At 43.8% G+C, this 19,867-nt stretch overlaps 1 protein-coding gene across 1 annotated transcript in view; it reads left to right on the forward strand.

The window, feature by feature from the left end:
* VWF (von Willebrand factor) overlaps positions 1-19,867 on the forward strand; it is a 271,073-nt gene that overhangs the window by 83,010 nt on the left and 168,196 nt on the right. The window contains exons 19-22 of the mRNA XM_077468547.1: positions 3,494-3,597; positions 10,571-10,709; positions 15,223-15,357; positions 16,548-16,694. Of these exons, the coding sequence (XP_077324673.1) occupies positions 3,494-3,597; positions 10,571-10,709; positions 15,223-15,357; positions 16,548-16,694 (525 nt within the window). The remainder of the gene's footprint in view (positions 1-3,493; positions 3,598-10,570; positions 10,710-15,222; positions 15,358-16,547; positions 16,695-19,867) is intronic.

Consider the following 19,867-nt stretch of genomic DNA (forward strand, 5'->3'; position numbering starts at 1 on the left):
GGGAAAGTGGGTGCCTGTAAAAGCCAATCCAGTGTCATCCATCATTTTTCTGACCAATTAAATGTTAGATTAAACTTTTTTTTATCCTGAGCTCTTTCAGAATAATGCATTCTATACTACCCATTCTTATTGACTAAAATAGGCAACTGGAATTCCTTTATGTACAATAGATAATTTATTCAACACAACTGTGCAAGAAGCAATGATCAAATGCAAAATAGTGTAATCCAAAGAGACCAATCAAATTGCAATGCGCCAAATCACAGGTTTAGCATTGAAATTTATATTAAAATAATGCTAAGAGAATGAGTATCTATATAAGCTTTTATTTCAACTTATTAACTGCACAAGCAATACTAAACTTAAAGGGGTATTCTAGACTTAGGTAATAGCACAAAGCAGTTTAAATATTAAGGGGGCTTTTCCAGGATCCTTACTAGTTTGCAGCAAAGTGCATCACACAATGAAATGAATATAAGCATATCACACCGCAACCAAATGCAGTGGTGTGAATGTAGCCAAATGCTTTTTTAAAAAATGATTTCCAGAGACCCAAACTATTGCTAACTAAAATATTTTTGGTAGGTAGAAATCTCTTTTTTTGCCACTAGGTGGCAGCCATGTGACAGAAACCATCATTTGGTCTGAAATGATAGCTATGTTTTCTTGATCTTCAAAATATTTTATTAAAGATTGTGAGAAAGGGAGGGAGACATATAAGGCTCAGAAATTCATGGCTGTGAACACAAAAAGCCATGGCAGCTACAATAGACATACTTCATTACGGCTTAGATTTAACTAATTATATTAGGGACTCTGCAAAGTTCTGTTTTAAATTCCACAATGCCCTCACTACAGTAACAATGTGCAGCATAATGGAGCACTTATATGAATTTTCACAATCGGTTCGGATATCCAACTATTGCTGGTTTGGAAATCTCTGAAAGATGTTATTGCAACAGCCTAGGCTTTCCACTGTGTGATGATATAGAAACCAGGCTTGTTAAACTGTACAAAACACTTTCAGCAATCAGCAGGAAAATGGCCCTGTCATTCCTTTCCAAAACCATATGTATTTTCAACCTTCTTCCACCCTAGGCAATCCGAGTAGAAGTTCTCCCCCCGCCATCCCTGCCCACAACCCAGTCACAGGGCACAGCACGTCTTGCGCATGCACAGTGGTCAGTCAGCTGTGAACGCGCAAAGGACTCATATCTGTAATTAGTAAAAGTATTTCGAAAAAATAAGGGCTCATTCAGCATGTTGTGGTCAGCATTTGGATGGCTCTTCAGAGAGCTTTTGACAGGTTGTGCCTGCTTTAACCTCCCATTACCGTGCTGCATCCGCGTGCATTTCACACGGCTGTGGGGCACTTGCAGAGCCCCACTATTCATTTGAATGGATCTTTTTGCCGGGGGGTATCATTTCTGCCATGGCTGCGAAGCATAGCATCACAGCCATGGCATGTGTACACCCCTTGCCACTGCCTATCTTGCTAAAGGGAGTAGCGATTGGTGGGCAGTAAAAGAGCAGCACAACTGTGGGTTTTTCTCCCCCCCCATCCTCATGTGTGAATGAGCCCTAAAGACGCATTTACACAGGGCCAACTCAATATAGAACCCTATGGACTAAGCCCATGTACACACGGTCGGAGATTCCGTTGGATTTTGTCCGAAGGATTTTGTCCGAAACCGTTGCATACACACGGTCGGACAAAGTTGTTGGAAAATCCGACGTGATGACGTTATTTCGTTATGACAGGACTACGTTCACGCTAGTAGCCAATAGCTTTGGTGTAAGAATTTGATCTGAACATGCGTGGCACTTTGTCCGATCGGAATTCTCTATACATGATCGGAGTATGTCCGATCGGAGCATTTTGTCTGAAAATTTTACCAAGAAGTTGGAAAACTTGGTCCGTCGGATACTCCGACGGAAACAGTCCGATGTAGAACACACATCTCCGACAAATCGGTCCGATCGGACACATTCCGTCGGAATCTCCGACCGTGTGTACAAGGGCTAAGACTGGGATGCCATTAAAGTTCATGTGCGTGTAAAGGCTAGCATCCCAATACTTTTGACAATATAGTACAGCCCTAAACTTCTCCAACAGAGAATACAGAATTACAGGGGGTATCAGCTAATTGTTCCACACTAGTGCATTTTTGGAGCAGCATGCCATTTTTTTAAATGTAAGTTAAAAACTTAAAAAGAATACAAATGCTCATGTGACATAACAGGAGCAGAAGTAAAAATTGCAAACTTAGGCTATAACCCTTCATACCATTTTTCATCTTGCATGGAAACACATCACACTGCTGTACTCATAAGCCCAGATTGTGATATAACACACTGTACATCATTGCCCTAAGACAGTCAATCAGGTGCCAGCCGATTCTGGCAACAAAAGCAGAAATGCAAAATGTTTTTTGTGAACAACATATTCTTTGCTTCTATTTATACTTTAAATAGGCAATAGTATTTTGTGCCTTCTAATTTATGTCAAAATTTTTGAGTTCAAGTCTTAAAGTCGAACTATGGCCTCCCATTAAAAAAAACACATGCTGCAGCACTTAATTTTTAAATCCATCTGTACTTAGCATTTTCTTTTAGCATCCCCTTCAAATACAGAACACCTAATGAATCTTCCTATGATAGTGCGACAAAAATGCTGCACTGCTCCTGAAGCAGTGCCTCAGAGCAAAGTTTCCACTCTCATGTAGGCAGTGCTTGCTGCGTCAGACAGAACCTGGCCACACCTATCATGCCATGGCTTTCCGGATTGGCAGAACTGCGTCTGCTGCTGAAATCATCCTATTGTGAGCTGCAGTGTCTGGGAAGTAAAACATGTGAGACACAAATGAAGGAGGATTTGTCTCAGTCAGGGAAGTTAAAGAAAGTTTTTGGTTTAAAAGTTTAAAAATGAAAAAAACAAGCATACATACTCATCTAGGTTGCCTGCAGCATCGGTGTGATGCTGCATCTGTCCCCCGTTGCCTTTAAAACCAAGAATTAAGAGTTCAAAGACTGCTGATTGCTCAGTTCTCAGCCTTCAGAGAGCTGGTGACTGTCAGTCATCGCTCTCTGCTCTGCCCCTGCAGCACTCACTGGAGCACCAGGCAGTAGAGGGGGCGGGAGCAGTGTGCTGAGAGGCTGAGACAGCTGCCGGTGGGGAATCTGGGTGGATCCTGACATCATAGTCTGGATCTCTCCAGAGCCTGGACCGGCTGAGTGATGTCAGCCAACAGTGGACTTTAGATCGCTATTGGCTGAATACAGGCCACAGGAGTGCAGAACTAATTGATCACCTGTGACGCACAGAAGAAGTAGGGTCAAAAGAGCTTTGACCCTACTTCTTCTTTCATTTATGAAGCCTGTGTATCACATAGTAACTGGATTGGGGACTTGTTTAGACCTTCATATAGAAGTCTCTTTTTGTACTTACTGAACAAAGAAACAGTGACAGTACTGCTATTTGTTGGATTTCTAGGTCCGCCACAATTCCAGGTGCATCCTTCTATCCAGATGTCCATGTACTCACGCAGGAAAAGAATACGCTCCTGGAGAGTCAGTGGAAATTGACTGCAACACATGGTTGGTGTACCTTTTTTTTTTTCTTTTATTAATTTATATTTCATTGACACACAGCATACGACTTTAAACAGTAATAGGAATTATTCACATCAGTTAGTTCCCCAGAAGAGTTTTATCATATTGTACCTATTAAAAATACACACAGCCTGACTCCTGAAGAAGGGATCTAGGTTATCTTGAAAGCTTGCATCTTTAATAAAGTAAAGCTCAAGTCCAGGAAAAGTCTTACTTGTTTTTGTCTAGAGGATGGTAAAAGCACTTTTAATTACCACCGTGTTTCAGCAATGGACTGTCCCTCAACATCCTCACATCCAATGCACACATATACACTTGGGTTCCATTATCACAGGTTTTGTTTGACCGTCTGAAATACTAGTGGAAGATGCTTCTCTGCAAGGAGACCTGGAACTCCTTAGAATTGCCATACTGGCGAGAGATGACAGGCAAGCTACAGGGGGAACAAAATGCCAAATTGTAAGGCAGGGGCATATTTATAACCAGATAGAATGTCACAGTAGGCAACCAACAGAGATAGTCAGGAACCAAGAGGGAAGTCAAGGCAGGTAGCAGACCTACAAAGTCAGGAAGTGAAAAGAAAACCAGAGCAGGCAGCAGACAGACATAGTTAGGAGCCAGGTGGGCAGAGAGGGCAGGCAACAAACATATGTGGTCAGAACCTAGACTGAAAGTCACAGCTGGCAGCAGACAGACATAGTTAGGAGCCAGGTGGGCAGAGAGGGCAGGCAACAAACATATGTGGTCAGGACCTAGACTGAAAGTCACAGCTGGCAGCAGACAGACATAGTTAGGAGCCAGGTGGGCGGAGAGGGCAGGCAACAAACATATGTGGTCAGGACCCAGACTGAAAGTCAGAGCAGGCAGCAGACAGACATAGTTAGGAGCCAAGTGGGAAATAAAGGCCGGCAGCAAAAAAAATAGTCAGTAACAAATTGGGAAGCTGGGGAGGGGGCAGAAAGAAACACTCATAAACCAGGCAGGAGGTCAGGGTAGGCAGCAAACAGGCATAACCAGGAACCAGATGGTAGGTCAGAGAAGATGGAAAGGAGATTAATAGAAATATACAATGGCAAGCATTAGCATTCACCAATAAAATATTATCATAATTATCATCATAATCAGCAGCACAGTGGTGTAGTGGTTAGCACTGTCACCTAGCAGTAAGAAGGGTCGCTGGTTGGAATCCCAACCACGACACTACCTGCCTGTAGTTTGCATGTTCTCCCTGTGCCTGCGTGGGTTTCCTCCGGGTACTCTGGTTTCCTCCCACACTCCAAAGACATGCAGGTAGGTTAATTGGCTTCTGTCCAAAATTGGCCCTAGTATATAAATGGGGACCTTGGAATGTGGGCTTCTTGAGGGTAGGGACCGATGTGAGCATGCAATGTACAGGGACAGGGCCATTGTAGACACTCACTCAGGTTGAACTGGATGGACTGGTGTCTTTATTCAACCTTACAAACTATAAAACTATGAATCACACACATATATACCTCATTAAAACTATAAAATAACTATGAATCAAAGAACAGAAAGGGAAATTAGGGATTTTTGCGGTGCTGATTAACAAAATACAATTAATTGAAGTACAAAGTCAGTAGTACAAAAATTTATTAAGTTTGAGCTTAAAATCAGTAGCAATATATGCTTAAAAGATTCAGAATAATGCAATACAGTGGTTGTTCTCGTCAAGCACACATAGTCCCGACATGTTTCGCATTAGATTGCTTCTTCAGGGGATGTGTGAAAGTTTGAACAAGATCTTTAACCACTACGTTGGTGGTAAAGTAGTGGGATTGCAGCCAAGGGTGACGCATGATCGTTCAGACTTTGTACTTTTCGCTGGTATTTCTATGCAGGTGTGTCTCCCTGATTGTTTAAAAAGATTTCTTCTCAAAATGCGAGCGTCCCCACTGCTTACAATTATCCAACCTACTTTTCTTGGGTTGGCTTTTTAGCCCCCTGCGATTCAGCACTGCTGTGGTTAACCCCCGAGGTGGACAATCCCACTACTTTACCACCAACGTAGTGGTTAAAGATCTTGTTCAAACTTTCACACATCCCCTGAAGAAGCAATCTAATGCGAAACATGTCGGGACTATGTGTGCTTGACGAGAACAACCACTGTATTGCATTATTCTGAATCTTTTAAGCATATATTGCTACTGATTTTAAGCTCAAACTTAATAAATTTTTGTACTACTGACTTTGTACTTCAATTAATTGTATTTTGTTAATCAGCACCGCAAAAATCCCTAATTTCCCTTTCTGTTCTTTGATTCATGTTTCAAACTTTCAGGGATGAGGTGCTATCTTTGTTAGGTGTTGCTTGAGGTTGAACCATCAAAATTATAAAATAACTATAATTACCCTTTAATCAGTTACTTACTACAGAACGCAGATTTACACTTCAATGTAGGTAGACCATACAGGGTGGGAAGAGATCTACTCTTCCACAATGGGGAAGTGTATGTGTACTCAGACACATTCATAGAAGCAATGGCCACAGAATTGCATTCTGGAGTTTGCAGGATTATATACAGTGCCTTGCGAAAGTATTCGGCCCCCTTGAACTTTTCAACCTTTTGCCACATTTCAGGCTTCAAACATAAAGATATAACATTTAAATTTTTTTGTGAAGAATCACCAACAAGTGGGACACAATTGTGAAGTGGAACGAAATCTATTGGATATTTTAAACTTTTTTAGCAAATAAAAAACTGAAAAGTGGTGCGTGCAAAATTATTCGGCCCCTTTACTTTCAGTGCAGCAAACTCACTCCAGAAGTTCAGCGAGGATCTCTGAATGATCCAATGTTGTCCTAAATGACTGATGGTGATAAATAGAATCCACCTGTGTGTAATCAAGTCTCTGTATAAATGCACCTGCTCTGTGATAGTCTCAGGGTTCTGTTGAAAGCGCAGAGAGCATCATGAAGACCAAGGAACACACCAGGCAGGTCCGTAATACTGTTGTGGAGAAGTTTAAAGCTGGATTTGGATACAAAAAGATTTCCCAAGCTTTAAACATTCCAAGGAGCACTGTGCAAGCGATCATTTTGAAATGGAAGGAGTATCAGACCACTGAAAATCTACCAAGACCTGGCCGTCCCTCTAAACTTTCAGCTCAGACAAGGAGAAGACTGATCAGAGATGCAGCCAAGAGGCCCATGATCACTCTGGATGAACTGCAGAGAACTACAGCTGAGGTGGGAGAGTCTGTCCATAGGACAACAATCAGTCGTACACTGCATAAATCTGGCCTTTATGGAAGAGTGGCAAGAAGAAAGCCATTTCTCAAAGATATCCATAAAAAGTCTCGTCTAAAGTTTGCCACAAGCCACCTGGGAGACACACCAAACATGTGGAAGAAGGTGCTCTGGTCAGATGAAACCAAAATCGAACTTTTTGCCCACAATGCAAAACGATATGTTTGGCGTAAAAGAAACACAGCTCATCACCCTCAACACACCATCCCCACTGTCAAACATGGTGGTGGCAGCATCATGGTTTGGGCCTGCATTTCTTCAGCAGGGACAGGGAAGATGGTTAAAATTGAGGGGAAGATGGATGCAGCCAAATACAGGACCATTCTGGATGAAAACCTGTTGGAGTCTGCAAAAGACCTGAAACTGGGACGGAGATTTATCTTCCAACAAGACAATGATCCCAAACATACAGCAAAATCTACAAAGGAATGGTTCACAAATAAACATATCCAGGTGTTAGAATGGCCAAGTCAAAGTCCAGACCTGAATCCAATCGAGAATCTGTGGAAAGAGCTGAAAACTGCTGTTCACAAACGCTCTCCATCCAACCTCACTGAGCTCGAGCTGTTTTGCAAGGAAGAATGGGCATGAATTTCAGTCTCTCGATGTGCAAAACTGATAGAGACATACCCCAAGCGACTTGCAGCTGTAATCGCAGCAAAAGGTGGCTCTACAAAGTATTAACGCAAGGGGGCCGAATAATTTTGCACGCCCCACTTTTAATTTTTTTATTAGTTAAAAAAGTTTCAAAAATCCAATCGATTTCGTTCCACTTCACAATTGTGTCCCACTTGTTGGTGATTCTTCACAAAAAATAAATATGTTATATCTTTATGTTTGAAGCCTGAAATGTGGCAAAAGGTAGAAAAGTTCAAGGGGGCCGAATACTTTCGCAAGGCACTGTATATGCATACACATCCAAATGCGTCACAAACTAGGCTGCTATTAACATCAGCAGTCACAGTAAATTGTGCAAAAAGTGGAATAGCGTGACACAGGGCACAAAATACCTTCAGTCATGAAGGGGTTATAGGACAGATTGATCAAATTGTATTTATTATTGCACGGTATTTTCCTCAGTACAAAACGCCTTGCTTTTATGAATGCTTGTGTACAGCTGACTCCCCAGTCACCATAATAAACAGTAAACACACTTCCGATAATATCCCATTTACCCTAAATCTGCTGTTAATTTGGAAACATATCAGGAACAAATAACCTCTAAATTGCAGAGAAAACATTGTTGCTCAACTAAAGCCCTATTGTATTTCATGACCGGCCTTTTGGGTACGATAATGCGTTTTGTTAAATGCATCTCATAAATTCGGAGCATTATTAGGGCGCAACTGCATAGTTCAGCTTATTTTTAAATAAATAGTTTTCTACAGAGGTAACAAAACATCTGTTGTTTTCCATAGTGTTCTTTCTACATACATTCTATGGAGGGAAACATAGAAAAGGTCAACGAGAACATAATATTTTCAAGTGCCCATTACTGTAACTCCCCCCTCCCCCCACCACCAAAAATCCTAGATTTAAAGGAAATGTAAACTATTTCCTGACAGACTTCCATGGCAGCATACGTTTGGGTAGCCCCACCCTCTCTCCAACCCCATAGGACCCCACTCCCATAAATTTTCAGGCTGAGCCAAAGGCCGCGTTCCTTTTTTGTCCTCCTCTCTCATGAGGACCATTTCGTATGACGTTTCCTACCTTCTGGAAGTTGTGGCAAATGGGTATCTCACGTGGTGCAGAGAAGGATCCTTGTGGCTTTCTGCCCAGTATCAAATACTTACCATAATTTTTCTCTCCTGATGGACTACATGACAGCAGGAGTTACCTCCCAGAGTTTTGAGTAGGCTAGTTATGGAACACACCTTCTGGCTCACCCTGAACATTTTTGGGAGTGCGGTCCTATGGGGTAGGAGCGAGGGCGGGGCTACCCAAACGTATGCTGCCAAGGAATCCATCAAGAAAAATTACGGTAAATATTGGATAATAAATTTTTCATTTTCAGTAGAACATAGTCTGAGCGATTACTGTAATGTTTACTTAACCACTTGCCAACCAGCTGCCACAGATATACCGCGGCAGTGCGGCTCTATTGTGCAAATCGCTGTACCAGTACGGCATTTGGTGCAATATCTATAGTTGGCGGCCATGATGTCCGCCGGCCACTTGCGATTTCTCCACAGAGAGCCGAAATGGGGATCTGCCAGTGTAAACAAAGCAGAATCCCATTCTGACAGGAGAGTGGAGAGAGATTGTCTGTTCCTAGTGATCAGGAACAGCGAACTCTCTCTACTCCCTTTCAGTCCACTCCCCCCACAGTTAGAAACAGCTCCCTAGGACACACTTTTTTTTGTTTATAGCGCAAAAAATAAAAACCGCAAATACCACCAAAATAAAGCTCTATTTGTGGGAAAAAAAGGACATCAATTTTGTTTGGGTACAATGTTGCACGGCTCAAAGTGATTGTAAAGCTTTTTTTTTTTAAATATAAAAAGCACAGTATACATATCTGCTCTGTGCAATGGATTTGTTTTGGCAAAACTTTTGAAAAAGGGGGCCACACCCCAAAATGCATAACCATGCCCATCGTTATTACATATTAGGTATTAGGTGCATCAAGCAGTAGGAGGGTAGGAGGGGTCTGTTATTGTATACAAAACCTTTCCACCATTCTCTCTCTCTCTCTCTCTCTCTCTCTCTCTCTCTCTCTCTCTCTCTCTCTCTCTCTCTCTCTCTCTCTCTCTCTCTCTCTCTCTCTCAACTCCTATAGAGAAAAGTCAAAGGTCAAAGTTCTATGCCTGAATAATTGTCATACTAACATGTTGTTATCATCTTAATGCCCCTTGTTGGTTTGAGGATTGCCAGATACCTCCCTACCTTCATTCTTAAAGCCCATCTCTGGGCTATTTTCACTTAATTGGATCCCTGACCTACAGTGAGGCAAAAAAGTATTTAGTCTCTCATAGTTGAGGTATACCTATGATGACAATTACAGGCCTCTATCATCTTTTTAAGTGGGAGAACTTGCACAATTGGTGGCTGACTAAAGACTTTTTTGCCCCACTGTATATAAAAAATACAAATAGCAGACCAAACTGCAATACTGACTTTCAGACTGGAGTTGCCCCCTATATTATACTTTTTTTGCCACAAGATGTCCTTGGTTATCCAGAAGACTGGGGACACACCATGAGTGCGCAGCATCATTGGCGTCACCACTGCAACTTCATTCACTTATGTTGAGTTATGGCACTGACCTAATCATGTCATCGCTACTCTCTGCATCATTGAGGACTGGCCAGCATTGGGAAGAGGATGCCACAGCATCACCAGCCTTAAAATTTCAGAAAAGATGAGTATGAAAATAGAATAACAGATGCTTGGGAGACCTTCAGAGGAAGTTGGGAAGGATGTGATTAGGGGAAAAAGTTCCAAGTTCAGATGTTGAAAATTGTTATCTTGCTTTTGGGTTTCAATGCTTTCTGAGTCACAGGCCTTGAACAAATATATAACAAGCGAGGTCAACATGGCGTTAGCGCTCTTGTTCTGCTCATCATTGGAAAATCTTGGTCCCAAAACCATGGAAGTTTAGAAGCAAGTAGCTTTGAATTATTACAGGTCAGGGGTCAAAACAAGACAGTAGTTTTTAATTCTCTGTGTTTTTTATTCTTTCAGTGTTTGCAGAGACAGGAAATGGCAGTGCACAAAAAAAGTATGTGATGGCACATGTTCAGCCATAGGAATATCCCATTACTTGACGTTTGATGGTATGAAGTATAGTTTCCCAGGTGACTGTCAGTACGTCATGGTTCAGGTACGTGTTAATCTGACGTGGCATTGTCTGAAATTGAGTAAAAGAATGGAAAACAAAATCACACTAATGGCATCCTGGTTTATTTATGAATGTCTTTTGCACGGTGGCTTGTGTATGCAATATGCCAATAAACCTCCACTCCCTATAAAGGTGTGTAGCCAAGTCCCAGGGCCCCTGAGGCCTAATGGTGACCTCCAGGGTTAGTGACAGCTGACATTCTTCTGTGTAGAGTGGGTTACAAGGCATGGTGGGTGTAATGAGAAGTAGATTAATGGGCGCCAGACACTTCTTGAATGCAAAGAGATTTATTGTCTCTTGAACAGAACTGTGGGAGAGAGGGTTGGGGCCAGGTCACCCTTAAGTAGATACAATGTTAATTGACAGACTGTGAGATTTCTATAGGTAGACAGCCATGCAGGGAAAGGCATCTAGCCAGACACCACATCTGCATGAGTAGGAACGCTGTCTGCTATGGCAACAGTCTTGTAATACTTTCTAATAAAGGCTGCAATGAACTCTTTCACTTATTCTACAATCTCCTATTGTAGATCTTCAGAGGCGGCTCTCTAATTAGGCAAATTAGGTGTTCGCGTATAAGGCCTCGCACTCACAGCAGCCTCACAGCCGCCTAATTTGCCAAATTAAAGAGCTGCCTCTATTGGCACCCAGGATCCCCCTGCCCCGCCATCAGCACAGTGGTGAGTCCGCTCACCGCTACATGGAGAGATACAGTGCCTTGCGAAAGTATTCGGCCCCCTTGAACTTTTCAACCTTTTGCCACATTTCAGGCTTCAAACATAAAGATATAAAATTTTTATTTTTTGTGAAGAATCACCAACAAATGGGACACAATTGTGAAGTGGAACAAAATCTATTGGATTTTTGAAACTTTTTTAACTAATAAAAAAATGAAAAGTGGGGCGTGCAAAATTATTCGGCCCCCTTGCGTTAATACTTTGTAGAGCCACCTTTTGCTGCGATTACAGCTGCAAGTCGCTTGGGGTATGTCTCCAGGGCCGCTGATAGGGCAGTACAACCAGCCCCATTGTACGGGGCCCGCCCCCATCAGCTACACAGTGGGGCCCGGGCATCTTGCAGTTTGTTACTGCATTAAAAAAAAAAAAAGTTTCCTAAATTCCTCTCCCGCTCCTACTTGCTTACAGAGGGGGGGTTATATAATTTTCCAGGAGGGGAGTGCAGGCGCAGCAGAGGGACTATTTCTTTATTTTCGGGCACATGTACATCATGCCGCCCCACTATTTTATTAGTCCCGGCTGGCGGAGTGATACAGTGATACTCCGTTCGTCTCCCGGCTGCATTCCTCATGAGTTATATAGAAGTTGATCGGCTGACAGGGGAGAGGAGAAGGACAGCGTGGCTGCACTGGACACAGTGAGTGGAGAATAGAGGTTAGAATACTCACTGTGTCCTATCATGTATCTCACAGCTCAGCAGGTTATCAGCATTACAATTATCACAGGTAGCAGAATAAGCAGGTGCTCTGTCATGGTTCTATCATGGCTCTAGGTCACATTGCTTTTGGGTGCTCACTGTATTATGGCTGTGCTTTGTTACAGTCTGTTACATACAGTACAGCCATAAGTTAACTCAGTGAGCACCCAAAAGCAATGTGACCTAGAGCAATGATAGAGCCATGACAGAGCACCTGCTTATTGTGCTACCTGTGATAATTGTAATGCTGTTGATCATAAGAAACAACGAGATGCTACTTGAGGGTCGGTTCACACTGAGGCAGCGCGACTTACAGCGCTATTGCCTCAGGCGACCCAGACGCGACCGCTGCAGCGACTTGCAAAACGACTTCTGTATAGAAGTCAATGCAAGTCGCCCCCAAAGTCGTTCAGGAACCTTTTTCTAAGTCGGAGCGACTTGTGTCACTCCGATTAGAACGGTTTCATTGCAACAGAACGGGACGCTACAAGTCGTCCTAGTGTGAACCGACCCTTAGACTTCATTTGGGGGAGCAGTAAACATGCAGCAGAGCTACATTTTTACGGCTCCCCAAACCAATCCCCTTTAACTGCTTCCCATCCAGCAATGTACCAGTAAATCGCTGGGATAGGCGGATGATATCTTGATCATCACTACAGCAATGATCAAGATATCATTTTTTTAGTCCCAGTCGAGGGTGGTTGAAGGGGGCCCCGTCAGGTAGGCTGTACAGGGCCCCATGATTTCTAACAGCTGCCCTGTATGTCTCTATCAGTTTTGCACATGGAGAGACTGAAATTCTTACCCATTCTTCCTTGCAAAACAGCTCGAGCTCAGTGAGGTTTGATGGAGAGCCTTCCTGCCCCCTGTACTGTGCCCACTTACCTACCCATGCTGTGCCCTCCTGCTCCCTCCTTTACTGTACCCTCCTGTCCCCTGTAATGTGCCCACTTACCCCCCATGCTGTGCCCTCCTGCTTCCTCCTTTACTTGCCCTCCTACCCCTATACTGTGCCCTCTTACCCTCCCCCTGTGCTTTGCCCTCCTGCTCCCCCTGTTTTGTGCTCACTTACCCTCACCCCCTGGGCTGTGCCCTCCTGCTCCCCCTGTACTGTATCCTCCTACCCCCTGTACTGTTCCCACTTACCCCCCCACCATGTGCTGTGCCCACCTGCTCCCCCTTTTCCTCTACCCTCCTGCCCCCTGTGCTGTGCCCACTTACCCTCCCCCCATGCTGTGCCCTCCTGCTCCCCCTGTGCTGTACCCTCCCACCCCCTGTACTGTGCCCACTTACCCCCCCCCACTCTGTGCTGTGCCCTCCTGCTCCCCCTGTACTGTACCCTCCTGCCCCCTGTACTGTGCCCACTTATCCTCCCCATGCTGTGCCCTCCTGCTCCCCCTGTACTGTACCATCTTCCCCAAGTACTGTTCCCCATCTCTCTCCTTTAATAAACACTCCTGCCCCCGTACTGTGCCCACTTACCCTCCCCCATGCTGTACCCTACTGCTCCCCCTGTATTGTACCCTCCTGCCCCCTGTACTGTGCCCACTTATCCTCCCCCATGCTGTGCCCTCCTGCTCCCCCTGTACTGTACCCTCCTACCCCAAGTACTGTTCCCCGTCTCTCTCCTTTAATAAACACTCCTGCCCCCTGTACTGTGCCCACTTACCCTCCCCTTGTGCTGTGCCCTCCTGCTCCCTTCTTTAATGTACACTCATGCCCCCTGTACTTTGCCCACTTACCCTCCACCTGTACTGTCTCCTTTTTATATAGTTAATTTTTATCACTTGAATTATTTTTCCCATTGTGGGTGTGAGGGGCCTTGTGCCTAAATTTTGCCTAAGGCCTCACAAAGCCTGGAGCCGCCTCTGCTAGATCTTCACTCAACTGAGCTCCCTGTCTATCACTTAGACTTGCTGATTCACTTCCACTGGATCCCTTGAGATCTTCCAATCTTCTACTCAGTATCTTCCTCAAGCGTCACCCCGTGTCCCTGCTGGGTCCCTAGCTTGGCACTCACAGATACTGTTCCACGTCACCCCACTGGCCCTGCTTGGTCCCTGGCTTGGCACACAATAATGCTCTGAAAGCTCCAGCTCTACTGGCTGGGTCCCTGGCTTGACATTTTCTGAAGTTTCCCAATTCTTCACTGTCCCCGGTTGGTGACAATACTGCTCTGGTACTTGCTTCAGCTACTCACAGTGTTCCCCGGTAATAAGGTGGCTGTTCCCTTAGTGCCGTCAGATTCCCTTCTACCTCCAACCACAACAGGTTCTCTGGCCGGCGGAACCTTTACTTCTGGTTGAACTGCAAACTGCAGTCCCAACCCTACACTGCTCTCTTGCTTCTGGATAGGCCCTCAGACAGCCTAGCAGCCACAGCTCCCCGGGATAGGCCTCAGGTCTCTGGCCTAGCAGCCCAGGGGAAACACGGCACACGTTAACCCAGACAGCCACCCAGGTGGTACAGAACCCCTCTCCCAGCAGGCCAGGGGACCCAAGAAAATCCCTGCCCATTGGCTGAGACACCCCATTCATTCCTAGTCCTTGCAATGCCCTTGTCTTATCTAATGCCACCAGATACCTGGCCATCTGCTGACAGAAGAGAGAAGTCCAGCAATTTCAGAATTAGGGTGAAATCAATTGACCTTCTATTATTTAATCAAGGCAGCTGTCACTTGGCAAATAAATTTACTAGCAACCATGCCTAAACATCAGGGTGCTACATCTGAATACAGATTCTCTTTTATTTGCCAATAGATGTTGAAATATTAAAATATACTGGTCATCAAGTTGTGTGTATTTGATACTCATTCACATGAAATTCAAGGTTAATAATTCCTAAGGGCATTACTAGCAGTAGCAACATGATGAGGCTTTAACCATAAATGTCCATGACGATGTATCAACCGAACAGAAAAAAACCCCACAATTCCTAGAGTATAAAAATATCCAGGCAAGCCTTATGATTAAACAATCCACCAAAATAAATTTTTATACATGGCTAACACTATCATGACATACAGGAAATGCTCTAAAGTTGACATTCTGTTTTTCTCTAGGATTACTGCAATGGAGAAACAGGATCCTTCCGTATCCTTATTGGCAATGTGGGCTGTGGTTTCACAGGAGAGAAATGTTCCAAAAAAATTACGATTTACTTTAGAAATGGTGAAATTGAGCTGGCAAATGAACAGGTCTGTATTGCAGATCGACAAATAAACAAGCATTCTTAAAATGTATGTAAACCTTAAATCTTTTTTTTCTAGCACGTTTGACATTATGCCTCACTGTATATAATTTTCTTAAAGTTGAATGTCAGCCTTCTCTCCAGTCTTGCACAGTTGTACAGGCTCCTCTCCTTTACTGAAATTACTTACTCTTGGTTCACTGCACACTGTGAGCGCCATGAAAATCTGAGATAACAGAGTCCACAGAGTGCCAGAATCAGGCATTTCCCCTTGGGAATGTGAGTAGTCTCAATATATACAAGTCCTCCAGCCACCTCCTGGGGGAAAGCTAAAGATACAGGCTTAATACAGGATCCTTTTCTACATCCTGTTCCCCATTGTTGCACCCATAGGTAAAACTAGCAATTACTCTTCTTATGACAACCACCTAACCAACTAGCCAGCTCACCGCCTTCCTAATTTAACCTCACACAGGTTGCCCTTCTCCCAGCAGGAACAGGGCTGATGCTTAATCCACATGGCTTATAAACCAAATCTCACTCTCCAGCTCTGGAGGTATCTAGGCGCCAAACAAGGGAACTGCAACGGGACACACACATGCCCTACCCTACAGCACTTCCTGTTGTAGGTGGGCAACACTACACCACTGTCTCTTAGTTAGCAGCAGGGTTGTCAGCCTGCTATGCATGCTTCTTTAATTAGCCAATGAGCTACCTATCAGATCTATAAGTTAGGCAAACCAACGGAGAACTGAAGAAGAAAACACAACAGGCTTACTGTTGTCAGGTTTATGGTTTTCATACACTTTAAAAGGATTTTGGTTGGTTGGTATGTTTGCTAAACTTTTCTTGGATTTTAGCGGGGGGGATCTGGACTCACAATATGAAAAGTATTTATGTACTTTATGATGTTTTTACCCTCTCCATGGCATCCACATATGAATAAACTAACATAAGCCACTTACAGTACTGCAAAGGAGAAAAATGACCCATGTTTCAGTGAAAGTAGATTAAGCTTGGATCTTGTACAGGGGAATGGGAAATTCTGGGAAGTTTTATATGTGTCCATTAACTGAAAAGCCCCTTATGTTATTTATTTCACTTTTATACAATATTGACTTTTTTTATTTTGTTTTTTGAGAAAAGTTTGTGTGTGAACTACATAATATGCATTTTTTTTTGGTAATTACTCCTCAGGTCACCATTAGAAAGCCTCTGAGTGACGAGACCGGTTTTGATATGCTCCAATCTGGAAACTTCTTTATCCTCATACTTGGAAGTGAAATGTCTGTAACTTGGGACAAGGGGATGAGAGTTTACGTCACTTTGAAGGAAACCTTAAGGGTAATAAAATTTAAATTCCCTTTACTTTTACCCAGTTTTAGCATGCATCTACAAAAATATAAACGGCCATTTTATTGCTTGGTTCAGCTCAGCTTACAGATGATAATTTACAGTATATGGGACAGAATGTTAAAAAAGCGGGAAGATGCTTTGGGGCTCAAAAATAGACGTAAAGAATAGAAGATAAGATTAATTAAATAAGATTATGTTTGTAGCTGTTTTTAAATAAAATGTATTTTTATTTATGTAGCAAGGTCCCAGGGCTCCTTTAGTCTAATGAGATACTCCAGAGCCAAGAGCTGCTGACATCCGACATCCTTGGGTTGTAAAGCATAGTGGATGTAGTGTAAGGTAGATTCATGGGCGCAAGAAACCTCTTGAACGCAAAGAGATTTTATTTCTCTTGAACAGAACTGTGGGAGAGAGGGTTTAGGGCCGGGACACCCTTTAGTAGTTGCAATGTTAACTGGAAAATTTCTCACAGATAAGTCCCAAGGCGTCAGCCTCAGTCGTATATAAGGCAAGCTCACCCTTCGGTGTATACCACACTCCGGTGTCAGTCAGGACAGGTTTTGCATCACTCAGACTGAAACCAACACCCGGAGCATACTTTTTCCAATCCGCCATCTCGCTTATGAACTGGGGCATCTTTCTCTCCAACCTACAACCAGGCACACATGGTGGCACTTCCTTATCCTCCTCTGCAGAGCGGGAACTCCTCCCCGTGCCAACAATTGGTGAAGATACTTTCTGGAAACTTTCACACCCACCTTCTTCATGCTGAGGAGCACCAAAACTGTAATGGAGTCTGTTTTAACCCTCACAGCGCTGGCGGGAAGTGTCAAAAGACCAGGCTGATCCTCTCCCTTGAGCAATGGGACTTGTTGGTTCTTCCCCATGTTGTTAGTATGTACAATAACATGGTCTATGAGAAGTACAGATGTTACTTGCCACCTTCCCACGGAGCCAGATGAAATACGATGGAGCTGTAGCCGGTTGCTATGGGCAACTGCTGCGAGGATAACGCCTTTGCCCCATGTTGGGCGCCAAATGTAGCAAGGTTCCAGGACTCCTTTAGTCTAATGAGAACCTCCAGAGCCAATAGCTGCTGACATCCTTCCATATAGAGTGGGTTGAAAGGCATAGTGGATATAGTGTAAGGTAGATTCATGGGTACCAGACACTTCTTGAATGCAAAGAGATTTCATTTCTTTTGAATAGAACTGTGGGAAGAGGGTTTAGGGCTAGGACACCCTTTAGTAGTTGCAATGTTAATTGGCTCATAGACTTCTACAGGTAGACAGCCATGCAGGGAAAGGCATACAGCAAGACACCACATCTACGTGTGTAGGAAGGCTGTCCCCTATGGCAGCAGTCTTAGAACAATTCCTAATACAAGTTGTAACAAACTCCTTCACTTTCTTTACAATCACTTCTTGTAGGTTCTCAACCCACTAAGCTCCCAGTCTCTCTCACTAGACTTGCTGATTCACTGCCACTGAATCCCTTGAGCTCTTCCAATCTTCACTTTAGTATCTTCCTCAAGCGTCACCCCCGCTTCTCTGCTGGGTCCCTAGCTTGGCACTCCAGATACTTCTCAAGCTTCACCCCACTGGCCTGCTTGGTCCGTGGCTTAAGGCTGCTCTGCAAGCATCACCTCCGCTGGGTAGGTCCCTGGCTTGACACCTGCTGAAGTTTTCCAATTCTTCACCGTCCCTGGTTGGTGAGAATGCTGCTCTGATACTTGCTTCAGCTACACACTGTGGTCCTTGGTAACAAGGTGGTTGGCCCCTTAGTGACGACAGCTTCCCCTCTACCTCTGACCAGGACAAGTTCTCCGGCCGGCAGAACCGTCACTTCTGGTTGGACTGCAAGTCTCAGTTCCAACCCTACGCTGCTCTCTTGCTTCTGGATAGGCCCTCAGACAGCCTAGCAGCCAGATGTGCCCAGCTTAGGCCCAAACTCTGGCCTAGCAACCCAGGAAATACAACACACGTCCACCCAGACAATTGTCCAGGTGGCACAGAGCACTGATCACCTGGCTCCACCCAAATATATAAGTTCTCCCTGCAGACCAAGGGATTTAAGAAAACCCCTGCCCATTTGCTGAGATACCCCATATACTCCTAATCTGTCCTTGCTTTGCCCTTGTCTTATCTAATGCCACCAGATACCACCTAGCAGCAGAACAGAGAAGTGCAGCAATTCTAGACTTAGGGTGAAACCAAATGATCCCTAGCAATGAGCCAAGGTAACTACACCTGGCGGGTAAATTTAGGAGCAACCCTGCCTAAACATCAGGGTGCTACATCTACAAATTATTTCTTCATATATGAAAAATGATTCCGAGAGCACTGTAGGTAATCTAAAGAGAGCAGTGGAACTAATCCCATTTCAGGCAAAATCCCTCTGATCGAAACTGCGGATGGAGAGATCGAGGTGGATCGGAGGGATGCAAATGGAGCAGAGGAGTCCCTGCTCTGATAGTTAATTTACTGTGTGTGTATATTTCAGATTGAGCCACTGAGCACTGTGAACAGGCCTTTTTCAATAGAGGAGTTTGTGTGCCTACATGCTCCAGCTATATATCTTATAGCTGCTTTATAGCTGTTTTAAATAAATAATCTTTTTTTTACAAAGTATTTCATATATATATATATATATATATATATATATATATATATATATAAAGTGATTTCGAGAGCACTCTAGGTAATCCAAAAGAAAAACCGTGGAACTAATCCTATTTCAGGCAAAATTCCTCTGATTGAAAACCTCGGATAGAGCAAAAGAGGTGGATGGGAGGGATGCAAATGGGGCAGAGGAGTCCATGCTCCCACCGTTATATTACTGTGTGTGGAAATTTCTGATTGAGCCACTGAGCATGGTGAACAAGCCTTTTCTAATAGAGGCGTTTGTCTGCCTACAGTCTCCAGCTATAAATCTTATAGCTGTCTTAATAAATAATCTTTGTTTAACAAAGTATTTCTTCATATAAAAAAGGATTCCGAGAGCACTGTAGGTAATCTAAAAAAAAACTGCAACTAATCCTATTTCAGGCAAAACCCCTCTGATTGAAACCTCGGATTTAGCAATAGAGATGGATGGGAGAGATGCAAATGGAGCGGAGGAGTCTACTCTGATAGTTCATTTACTGTGTGTGTAAATTTCAG

Source organism: Lithobates pipiens, unplaced genomic scaffold, assembly GCF_037356315.1.
Source record: "Lithobates pipiens isolate NorthernLeopardFrog02 unplaced genomic scaffold, aLitPip1_a1.2 Scaffold_8, whole genome shotgun sequence".
Lineage (NCBI taxonomy): Eukaryota > Metazoa > Chordata > Amphibia > Anura > Ranidae > Lithobates > Lithobates pipiens.